Source organism: Athene noctua, chromosome 2 (assembly GCF_965140245.1).
Source record: "Athene noctua chromosome 2, bAthNoc1.hap1.1, whole genome shotgun sequence".
Taxonomy (NCBI): domain Eukaryota; kingdom Metazoa; phylum Chordata; class Aves; order Strigiformes; family Strigidae; genus Athene; species Athene noctua.
The window spans coordinates 23,275,019-23,287,517 of NC_134038.1; the positions used below are offsets into that span (position 1 = coordinate 23,275,019).

The 12,499-nt window shown below is 42.1% G+C and overlaps 1 protein-coding gene across 1 annotated transcript in view; it reads left to right on the forward strand.

The window, feature by feature from the left end:
- The first annotated feature begins 1,091 nt into the window (after positions 1-1,091).
- The window catches only part of UBR5 (ubiquitin protein ligase E3 component n-recognin 5), a 93,159-nt gene continuing 81,751 nt past the window's right edge, over positions 1,092-12,499 (forward strand). Inside the window, exon 1 of the mRNA XM_074898619.1 lies at positions 1,092-1,409. Coding sequence (XP_074754720.1) covers positions 1,348-1,409 — 62 coding nt within the window. The 5' untranslated portion in view covers positions 1,092-1,347. The remainder of the gene's footprint in view (positions 1,410-12,499) is intronic.

A 12,499-nucleotide genomic window follows, 5' to 3' on the forward strand; every position in this document is an offset into this window, starting at 1 on the left:
AAGCAGCAAATTCCAGTAAAATAAAATAAAATCAAAGCTTGGTACAAGGCCAGCCAAGGTGTTAGTTTCTATAGAAACAAATGGCTGTTTTATTGACTTTGCTACTCTCAGCAAATTGAGATGTTAATTTGTTAAATACGGCTCTATTTGCAAGGTATGCTCTCTTGGAACAGCAGTTAAACCCTGTCTGGACTGAGGGTACTCAGTCCGTGTAGCATCCAGCGCTTCATCGGCTTGAGAGAGAACTTTTTATTCTGATATACCACCCACCTCCGCGAAAAAGGGCAACTAACTCCGGCTGTCGGGAGGGAAACGACTGGATTACTTGTAACTAGGAATTAGGAAGCAAGCAGCCGGCTTTGGAGAGCAGGGGATAGGCACCAGTGGGTTTGAAGCACACCTGCGGCCACCCGTGCACCGGGGTGGGAGGGGAAGCCTCGTCGCAAGCCCCTCCTGGGGACCCCCTGGAGACAGGCACGGCCTCACACACCCGCTCCCCAATTTCCACCCCCGAAGCCACTCCGGCAGGCCTCACCCCGCGCCAGGGGTCAGCGAGGCGAGGCTTGTGCCACTCACGGGGAACGGTTCGACCCGCGCAGCCCCGGGAAGGCGTTCAACGCGCTACAAGGCCGCGGCGCGGCGGGGAAGGCCGGCGGAACCGGTCGGTGCGCCGCGGCCTATTCCCAGAGAGCGCTACCGGCGCCACAGCCGGATCAGTCACCACAGGACCGGGCCTAGCCGGCCCGGCCCCCACCGACCGGGTGGAAGCGACGACGGCGGCGGCGCCGCCCGCTCCGCTCCCGCCGAGGCGGGGAGGGGGAGGGGCCCCGTCCGGCGCCTCAGGCAGCCCCGCGCGCGCCGCCCCGCCCGCTGGGGAGTCGCTCTCAGGGGCACGTGGTCCTTTACGTCTCTCGCGCATGACGTCACCGCGCTCCGCGAGGCCGCCCCGACCAATCGGCGGCGCGCTTAGTGAAGGGGCGCCGCGCGGCGGCGCGCGCGCCAGTCAGCGCGAGGCTTACACCGCGGCCGCGCGCTGCCGCCCCGCCCTCCCCGGCGCGGCGCACGGAGGGAGGGAGAAGGGCCCGCTGGAAGTTAAGATGGCGGCGCGTGTGTGAGTGCGGTGCGGGCTGAGCCTCCTCCCGGCGCTGTTGCGGTGGGCTCCTTCTTCCTCGCGCTCCGCGCCGCGGCGGGTGAGCCGAGGACTCCATCGGCGGCCACGAGCGGCCCCGGGGGAGGGACGGAGACCGAGCACCCCCTCCCCCGCCGCCCCCCCCGCCCCCATTGTGTGCCTGGCCCCCGCCCGCCCGCCTCCCTCCGCCGGGGGGGGCAGCGGCGGCGGCGCGGAACATGACCTCGATCCACTTCGTGGTGCACCCGCTGCCGGGCACCGAGGACCAGCTCAATGACCGGTGAGGGGCAGGCCGTGCGGCGGGGGGCGGAGGGGAGGGGCCGGCCTGGCGGGGCTCGGCCCCCTGTGGGTGAGAGGAGGGGCCGGCGGCGGCCGGCCGGAGCGTGGCGCGGCGGGGGCGCCCTGGGGGAGCGGGCAGCGCCGGCCGCGGGGGACGTCCCGGCAACCCGCCCCCCCCCCCCCCCCCCTTCCCTCCCGCCGTGCCGCCGTCCCGCCGCCGCACCGCGGGGCCGCAGGGCTCCGGTGCTTTTCCCTTGCCGGGGCCGGCGGCGAGGAGCGGTGCGGGCCGCTCCGGTCGCACCCGGCTTCTCCGGGAGGCAGCCGCTGTAAACTTTGCCCCCGAGGGAGCGGGGGTGGGGGGCCGTGACCTTCGCCGCGGTCCCGCCGCCCCTTCGCGGCCCCGGCGGGGGGACTCCAGCCTGGCAGGGGAGCCCCGGGTCTGCCCGGGGAAGTAGGTTCCCGAGGATCCCTGGCCGAGGACCAGGAGGAGCGAGAATGTGTCCGTATGAATCGGAGATGGAGCGAGGCAGACAATGCGGGTGGGGGATCGCGGTGTGTGTGAGAGAATGATGGGAGCGAGGATAAAGAAGACGTACGCCAGGGATGTTACACGCGCACGTACCGGCAGTGTGCTCTGCGTTCCCCTTCATACATACATTTTTTAAATGAGAAAGGAGGCCCGATCTCCGGGTTACTGATTATGTGCGGCTTGGCTGGGATGGGAATGACAGCTAGAACTGAAGCACAGTCTGCTTGGAAACCTCGTAGCTAACTTTATGTTGGATTGGGGGAGAGAGATTGCTGGCTGGGGAGAAAGTAGAATGCTTGAGAGAAAATACATCTGTGAATCGAATTTTCTTTGCTGCTTGATGTGTATTTGACAGCACTCTGTGTGGCTGTCAAATATTTTTTCTGCAGCAATTACTAATGGTATGTGTTACAGCTTGTGAATTTTACTTGTGCTCTTTTATATAGAAATTCCTAAGAAACATGTAACTGTTCATATTTAATTTCTTATAAATTTGTATGTGAATAAATCGACATTAATCATCACTGAATAGAAACCTAATTTTTTTTTTACACTATAGATGTTATTTTTATTAAAGAAAATTAAATACTTATAAATCTTAAGAAGTATGGGGGTCTTGGTTGTATTTTTCTGGTTTCAGAGTAGGTCAGGGTCCAACTCATTTCACTATTATTTGTAGTTAGGTCACTTTTTCCTAGACCAGTCTTTGACATGCCTTTATTAAAACACAGCTGAGGTTTGAGGCCTTTGATGAGGAAAATAGGTCATTGTAAAGATAAAATTTCTGCCAAACTACATCATCCATGCCCTTAAACAGGGGAAAGAAACTTGTAATGATAAAATAGTCCAAAACTTGAACTGTGTTACTGTAGAGTGTATTTTTTTTCCCTTAGCCTGATAATATATTTTACAGGATCCTGCTTTCTAGGAGGCCTACCTGTTCCTAAGATTGGCTTTCTCCACAGTAATACATTCAAATTTAGCATACATCTTCCTTTAGAGTGACAAACTGAGAGGTGATGCTGTACTAGGAGTTCTTGTGCTTCTTCACTGCACTGTTTTGATTTAGGGTAAGATCTAGGACTTTGAACCTGAAAGGGCTCCAGTGTTTTTTTGTTTTTTTTTTTAAATGTTGATAGGCCCTTAGAAAACATTTAGCATGTAATTATCACACTTTGCTCAGAGTGAAAGAGCTCATCTCTTTTTTCTTTAATGTCACCTGTTTTGTTGACTTATTGATGTTAAATATGATGTCTCTTCAGTCTTCATAATGGTTCCTAATTTTTTTTTTAATTTTCTTTTTTTCCCCCCCTTCTTACCACAGCGACAGCTCTTACAACTTCTATTTGATACAGGAAGCTTCATAATGTGTGGTAATTAATATATGGAGAAAGCTACAGAAGTGCTATTAAGTAGTGACTTATTCTGAAAAATCAAGTGGCTCCTTGATCTGAGCTGCAAGTCGTAAATTTCCACTTCATAAATATAATTGTACTAGAAGTGCAGTAGCTGTGTATCAGAACTTGTAATGCAGTGAAATCCGAATGATTCATAAATAGGGTTGAGGCGCACACATATGTGCTGGAAATGCCAGTTCAATTTTATCAGTAGCGTTGCTGCTTATTACTGTTCTGTCAGTGTAGATCAGGATCTAGATAGCTTAATAAATTCCCACATACATGCTTGCAGAAGTTAGAATCTTGGAACATCTCATATCTCCCTGATGTTTCTTTCCCCTCTCACACTTTATAGGCTTTTTTTGAGTCTCTGCTGCAGCTGGTGGTCAGTAGCCAAGTTGGTTTTCTTCTGTCTTCATTCTGAATGATAATTGCTTCTCAGAATCTGATTTTGGGACCATAATTCTGCATTGTATGCTTTCATTTGTAGTGTATGTAGAACATGATCAATTGTATTGCTTTCAGGAATGAATCAGTGTTCTGCATCTAAGAAATAATCACATTTTAAACCGGAAGGGATTTATAAGTGTATCTCTGCATGTTCAGGATATGTGACAGTTTTGAATTTTCATAATAAAATATTTGATACGTTATGCTTAATAATCAGCGTAGATGTGTGAAGGGGGTGAAGTGTGTTTGGAAAGCATCCTTGTCCTGAAGTACTGCTGTCTCCAAAATGTGAGGAAGTAGTTTTTTTCAGTTTGGTTTGGTACAGTTTGTGTCACTCTGTTTTACAGTTTTTATTGGATTTTCTGTGTAATTTATTATCCCCCTTATTTATGCAACAACTCAGAGAATGGTAAAACACTTTGAAGGAAAGAGGAGAAAGTAACTGTAGAACCACATATAATTGGGAAGACTACTGAACATGCCTACTCATTGTCTGAAAGTACTTCTTAACTAGTGTTTTTGAAAGTACTAGTTAATATTGTACCTTGATGGTAGTTATTAGACCTCTCTCAAATAAGTTGAAGCAGTGTTGGCTTGTTTATGGTATTCACTCTGATGTCTGGAAGCTAGTTGCACTGAAGAAAGCTCATAGAAGACAAGGTTATATGTAGTTTTGCAGTTTTATTAGGATTAATTTTTTGAAATTGCTAGTAGGCTAAACTTTTGTTTATGATGAACTGAAACAATTAAGCTTTTTCTGGTAAATTTATTTAGAAAGCTAGTTAACTTGGAATTTTTCCCCCAAGCAATTTGTCCTCTGCAGACTGAATATGAAAAGTTAGCAGGAGAAAAATTGAGTATGGCCTGCAATTTGAGAAACAACTCCATAAAATATTTGGGATGTAAATAATGCCCAGCTTCTGTTGCAGTGGCTGTTAGATGTATTTTGTTGTGATCCGCATGCTTCATGTATGTTTTAGGGTTAGAGGCTTTGTGAAGGAAGCTTGACACACAATTTCATAGATAAGCCAATCTTGGTAAATTCTTCTTAGTATATTTCTTAATTTTATGTTGGGTTAGGAAATGGGTGTAACCATGACAAATAACCATTTCTTGGCTATTATGAAACCTCATAGGAGCAGTTTAACTTGCTACTCTGTAGAATGAGAAGGGGAGTCTTTCACCTTTACATGAATGGCTTTCTGTATGTGAACTAACCTTCAGAGACAGCATTCATGTCAAGGCTTTGCCTTTGTTTTTATCTTATACTAAGAAAATTCTTGTCAGCAAAATCATTTAAGTCCTAGTATAGGGTAAGATGTCATTTTTGAAGTGGTCATCGACACAATGTTAATGTGCCTTTTTCTCTCCTCTTGAAGATGAGATGTAATGAATTTTGTTAAATAAAGGGTATTCTGAATTTAAGATGAATGTTAAGTGGTATGTAGTAAATTTTCTATTTGAAACAAGTAATGTGACTGGGAAAAGTTTGTTTGAAGCTTCACTGAGTATGTACAGTCAGCTTTGGGGGAAGAAAGGATTATCTTGCCTTTATGTGAGTTTGTTTTTCCTTAATAATATAGTCACTGCCTTTCTTTGTTATTCGAATATTACTGACTCAGGCCATGCCTGAACTTAAAAATAAACTAGTGTACTTCATGTTGCCTGCATTGTTTACACCCTCTGATAATCAATTTCTGTAGAAAAAGTACCTAGGAAGAACTTACCCTTTCAGTCTGTGGCAGCGTATCTCATAGTTTATGTATGTGCATGAAAACATCATTTCAAAGTAATAGGGAAGTGATCAGTGGATCTGTGGGCTGCTACTCTGTCAGATTTTCTTACACACACGCCCCCCCCCCCCCCCCCCCTTGCATTTACTGATGAGCAAATCTGTTAAAAATCCCAAGCAGATGTTGCTGGAAGGAGCTGGCGTAGGGTGTGGTATGATTCTGTGTGGGGAGCCAGCAGGGATGTGGAGCTGGTGTTCTGGCCCCACACGTCTGTGGGAGCATGCTCGGGGAGGGAGAGAGAGCTCCTGAAAGTGCGGGTGGGTGTTTAGCCCTGAACTGCCTCTTTTACCTCCACAGGCATGCTGGCATGCTGGGAGAGTGCCTGTCCTCTTGTGGAGAAGAAGGCAGCCCGAGCATGAACTCCTGCTGTTACTCACATGTCATCTGCATTGCTGCTCAAAGTTGGGGCAAAAAGGGATTGACCGACTTGTTCTTAAATAGAAAACCTGAAAGTTGTGTGCAGATAATACAGTACTACTTTTAGCTCAAGTGATTGATTTTGGTGTGCTTTAAATTGTTTCCTACTCTACTTTAGCAAAAGTGCAGTTAGCCTGCCTCAAACAGGAATAGGTGGTTTAATTAAAGGGAGACCATTGCTGATGTACTACTTTAATTCCCTGAGTTACAGTTGCTTGTTGAGACTGTAGTAACAGGAGAAGTGTTGACTTTGTTTCTAGGATAAATTTCTTGAAAGCCTAACAAATTTAAATTGATGTATTTTAGAAGAGAGTGAGGGAATAGCATGACTATCATGGCACTGTTGTTATCAGGCTCTTACTTGGAAATGCTTTTTTTTCAAGTAAAAAGTTCTAACTGTATCAAAAGGTTTGCACTACCACTGTGGTTATACAGACCATTATAGTTTCATACATTGAGAAGCAGTGCATTAAGTTTATTTCAATACTGTTATTTAACGATGATAATTTGGGAAGCTAAGCATCAGAACTTATGTATAAGCATCATTTCGTATCTGTTTGTATGTGAAAGGTCACTTATACATAGGCCAATAGTCTAGGCCTTTTTGGACTTTGCTCTGCCAGGGTCCTCTTCTGGTTACAATTGTTTGCTACACCCCAGACACTGCTTTTTAGAGAGTGTGTATGTAATTGTCTGTGAATGTTCTTGTTGAAACTTTCCTGATATGTTGTAAGTTAAAGTAATTGCTCCCTTCTGAAAGGGGGAGTTTGTGCTAACTTTTAAGTGTCTGATCCCACAGTAAGCTGACTTAATTTACTAAAATGGTGTAAAGATAACCCTGGTAAAGTGAAGTTAATACAGTTTTGTGCATTAGGAAGTTGAACTGGTTTATCTCTTGGCTGGGTGACCATCAGAGTGGATGGATAAAAAGCGGGGATTTTTGACAAGTGCTGCAGGAGGGAGAGTTGCAAGTGAAGAACGGGGAAGAGGAAGCAGGGTTGAGTTCCTTCCATTTTGAAAGCAGCAAGTTTATTTTGGTTACTGTAATGTGAAACTCTACTGTGAATGCGATCTGGGCTGAGAGTAGTTGTGACCTGTCACAAGGAATTTAGTAAAATAGTAATTGGGGCACAAACAGTGCCTCTTTTTTCCTTCTCAAATTATCTATGAGGCTTGAGCATATTTATTGTTAGACTGATGATAAAGTAAGACTAGTGGAGTAAGATATTAATAGCCATATTTTAAGGTTGGCAATGCAAGTCAGAGCTGTCAGAAGACAATTTTTTAAAATTCTGAGAACAGTAAGATATTGGTCAATGACACTTATGTGATAATTCTTGGTAAAAGTTAAAATCTGTAAACAATAGCATACTTCTAAGGTAATTTTGGTATAGTTTGTATTTATTAAATATTCTAGTTGTCATGTAGGATACTTTTGTAAAAAGTTGTTTGTAAAAAATTTGCAGTTTAACCATAAAAGAGATGTAAAGGACGTGACGCTTTTTTCTTAAACTATCTAAAGTTTTAGTAGATAACTGTTCGATAGACAATTACATGTATGTGAAAAATTATAACACTTGAAGAAAACAAACAAGTTTGTACCTAAGCATGGCAAGCTCTGTACTGTTGTTGTAGCTGCCTTTTTACAGTTATGGCAGTTGTTTGTGACTTAAATGGTAGCATGTATTTGAAAATTACATAAAGAAGGAGAAGGGATTTCAAGGTAGTTTTTATTGTAGTGATTACACTAACAGCAATCTAGGTAGTTAAGTTTGCAAGACGCTGCCTGTAAAAGCTGCTGTTTTGTCTTTCTCTGCATCAACTCAACAGCCACTTAGGCAGAAGAAAACCATATATGAAACCTACTTGTGCTTTTTCAGTTGCATGAACTTTTTTTTAAAGCTTGAATTTGGTGAAGTCCACTAAGGATTTGGCTCTTAGTAACAAGTTCACATAGAAGACTGCAGTAGTTGGCACCTGTATATGCCCCAGAGAAAACATGGGGGCAAGGCCTAGTTGTAGTGGCTAGAGGATTTTAAATTGGGAGGTATGATTAGGAGAAAAAAATATTGAAATAAGTTTGTGAACATATTTTGTCCAAAACTGTAAGCCTGTCAGTTTAAATGAGGATGGTCACAGCACTAGTTAGTGTACTACAGCAGTAATTAGCAGGTTTCAGATCTTTATTCTTTTCTCTTTCTGGCACAGAACTATTTTGACAATAAACTCTGTGCTCTACTTTTAAAGTCTCTTTTGTGCTTAAAAAAAGCAGTCAACCAACACTGCTTCCTCTTCTCTTACCCTTCCCCTCCAAGGAAAATTAACTTTTGTTTCAATTTAAAGAGCTTTTTATACATTTGAGAGAGAACGTGTACCACCTCACTGATTTGATGCCTATTCTAAACACTTCAAACATACTGTAAAACTGAGTATAAAGGGTAAGGTGGGCTCACTGGTCATCTACATTTATGTAAAACTGTCAAGTTTGGTTCCAGTTGAGTGGTGTAACTATCGAATTTGCTATCTTTGAAAACTTTGTCTTCCTCTCACAAGTCTCACTGCTGCTGCTAGCACTTGTCAGGGGAATTTCTCATGGTAAACATGCTTTACCTCGTCTTTCGGCAAATCTGAGCTACTGTGCTTTAAAGTGCATTGTGTTTTCTGTACCCTCATGCTTTAGTACTGTAAAAGTTTTGAATATTTGTTTGCCAACCTTTTGTAACACCCCAGCATGATTATTTTGTTGCAGTTCTAAAAATTTGTCTCATTGGCTATTTTTTGTAATCCCAAACCTGTTGGTGTTATGCCATAAAATGTCTCTTAGCAATTTCTCAAATTATTTACATCCACAATGGAGATGAAATGCATATTTTCTGTAATTTTGTTTTGGACAGCTTTTCTTCAGCTGGTTACTACCTTTTATCAGAAAAGATGCCCCAAAATAACTTTGTCCTCTTATTTAATTTTACATTCTAGTGTTGTATTAAAGAATGCAGAATAAAAAACTTTGAAAACAGTGGCATGATTAGTACTATTTTGGACATTAACTGTGTTGGAACTTCTCACTGTCGTTTTATTGCCAGCTGTGAGATCTACCAATTTAATTTGTGACAACGGTAGTGTAACTCAACAGATGAAAGCACAGAGGCTGCTGGAGACTTCATCAGTCTTATGATATTTGTCTTCTGCAAAAAAAACCCCAAACCCACCACATTCAAGGATTTGGTTTTTTTTGTTTGTTTGTTTTTTGCTTTTTACTCAAAGTAATAAGTATTGTGGACAGTTGGGAATATTTTGAGTAATCTGTGGTGATTATACACATGCAGCTGTAGTTTGCTTGTTCATTAGAAAATAGTCTAGAAAGAAACTCTGTGCTCTGTACACAGGCTGGGTGGTATTTTCTGCAGCATGTTTGCCATCATCTCTATTTAAGCTGGATGCTAATTTTTGTCTTTTTTTTTACATTGTGTAGAAGTAGTAGTTGACTAGTTTAAGCCAAGCCTGTGTTAAAAGGGCATTTTGAAAATGTGCATAGTCTTTTGTTATGCTTCATTCTGTATTCTTTATTAGGTTTCCTCAAACTTTTGGCTTTTTCAGCTCTGGGATAGATTGGCTCTTTGCATCCATAGGTAGTTCCGATACAGTGAGACGGATCTTGATTGGTATCTCTGGATTCTACTGAAAATTGCAATTTCACTATATAGTTCCAGTGTGGAGTCTGGCATTGACTTAATATAGACCGAAAACTGAGGTGGAAAATAAATACTTGCCTATGTGAGCACAGTTGAATGAAAGCTGTAGGCCTTACTCTGTTTTCATTTGAAGTCATTGGGGTTTGTCACTTCAATAAGTGTGTTATCATTTTAATTTCTCACTCATCTTACAAAATATTCTTAAACATGTCTTTCTGTTTATTCTTTCATTTATGGTTTGAAGTTTTGCTGTTCTTTATCCAGCCTGAAAATGATCAGAGCTACGGTTTTGGGTTTTTTTCCACTTTCTCGTAAATATCAAGAAATCTTCTAAAGAGGATTTGTGGCTTTTAATCCATTTTATATTGTTTTTCCTTTTAATATAACTGAGTTATTGTTGTCTGACCTTTAATGAAGATCTCTCCCTTAGGTTGTTAAAACTCTTTTCTCAGGCTTTGACCACACTTAGTACATTAGCAACAGCATTTTTCCTTCTCTTTTTCTTTTTCCCTTTTTTTTTTTTTTTTTTTTTTTTTCTTCTTTAAGGCATTATTTATGCAATTTGCTGATTTTGGCAAAATGTATCCGTCTCTAGAGCAAGGATTTAAAGGAACTTATTAAAACATTCCAATGATACAAATCATAGCATCTCTTAGTTGTGGGGTAGATTGGGTAGGCAGAACGTAACTAATCTGGCTAGGATTGTCTTGCTCTAGATGGGAGGGTGTAGGGGGATTACAGGCTGTTAGCTGGAATGGCCAAAGCTTTGTTTCTTTCTCATGTGGTGCAGAATCTGTGTCTGGCAAGACTATTACCTGAAATAGTATGGCTGTAGGCAAAATATGAAGCAGGAGGTACACACAACGTGCTGCTTCATGAGCTCTTGCAGAGGAACCAAAATACTGGTTATGCTGAGGGGAAGCACCCGGAATTTTGTGGTTGTGGTAGAGACAGATGGAAAAGAGAGGATCTGTTTTCTGGCAATGCAAAAAAGTATTGTGATGAGCTGTGCACCTCAAAAGCTGGGGTTTCTTTTGAGTTACTTTGCCTGCAGTGTGCATCTGACAAAGCGATTTGGATGCTTGTTTTTCTGGCATGGTGTGTGCTCTCTACTTCCTATTCCAAGGCCTCATTCGGTTCCTATCTAAATCAAAGATGCAGTGTCTGAGCGGAAGGTTTTGAAGATGTATGTATAGTAGTGCAGTGTGAGGAGGAAAGTCCATGGTATTTAAAAGGCAGTTTTTAACAAATTTAAAAAAGTTACATGCAGATAATACTGTGATATCAGAGTTTTTGTTGAAGTCTTCAAGCCTTGAAATTGGAGGAATTACAAAGTAAAGGACTGGACATGCTAAATGATCTTTCCCTATTGCTAAAACTAATTCAACCTGTGAATAAACACACTGGACTTCATTGCAAAGCAATTAAGAGTTCAGTGTTTTATTTTTGCTTTGTTTTTAATAAAATCACTTGTACAAAATACACTGTTGCTTTTCTCCAGCCAACACACAAAGTGTCTAACCTGACAGTTTCTACTTTTTAAAATATTTTTGTAGCATTTGAATGCTATATACAAAAGCCATTTACCAACTTTGCACATAGTGGTCATGGCTTCCAAAATCTTAGAGCAAGTATGAAAGGGAAAATGGTGGAGAGATTATGATTTGGGTTCTCACAGTAGCCTCAGCTGGGACCAGAATCTGGGTCTTCTGGCTTTAAGCTGGTGTGCTGGTAAATACACAGCCTCCCTGGTGGGTTGTAATTAACTCTTGAAGGAGCTTTAACAATCTATCACTATGGGACACAAAAAGATTTTAAGATTTTACAATAACTGGATTTTTTATTTTGATAGCAATTTTTTTTTTAGTGGATTCACTACAGCAGTGCTGTGACAGTAAAAAAATAGGATTTTTTTTTCCCTTTGTCTAAACATGGTCTTTTAAGTTTCACTCATTCTGGTCAAACAAGTATACAGCTTCCTAGCTGCATTTTGGTAGCTAGCATTCATATGTTGCTTGACATGTTAATACTGGCTCATGTTATTTCATGTGAGTATTTTTCAGGTATCCTTGAAGGCATCCATGGGGTTCTAAATTCCCACTATCCACTTTTTACTATCACGGAAGGATATACTTACTGAAATGATGGATAGGTAAATAGCTTACAACTTTCATTGTTTTAAGATTCAGAACTTGCACACAGCTGAGTTAGTTGATCCAATTGTTTAGCTTTTAGTGGCCTTGTGGCTGAAGAAATAACCTTCTACTAAATGTTAAGCAGAAATTCTTTGCAGCTACAAGGATTTTGTGCAGTTGAACAGACTCTGGAAAGGGAGAATGGTGATTTGATGCATTTTACACCACAGAAAAGGTTTCTGTCTTGTATTACCTGAATCTGTGACCCATATTTTTGGAAGTCTGCTGCCATAGAATAACAACAGATTGAGGCAGACTCATTTTCCTATAGTGTAATTTTTCTTTTTTCCACAGAAACACCACTAGGCATTTAGGCAACCTGTAGCTGTGAATCTACTTTACTACCCAGTCCTCTGGATATTGTGCTAAGTAACATACATAGGTCTGCTGTAACTGCTATGTGCTAGTCTTGTCAGGATCATACCATTTATGATTTCTTTCTGTTTATATTCAGACTTTTCATTACAACTTTTTTTTTCAGAAACGGGGCCATTCTGTGTCATAGTTATTTTAGGATTGGGTGTTTGCTTATTTAAAAAGTGTGATTGACTTCATATTCTTCTTGAGCTAGGTTAACGGCTGTGCTTTGCACTGGGGGTTTTGGTTGTGTGGTGTGGG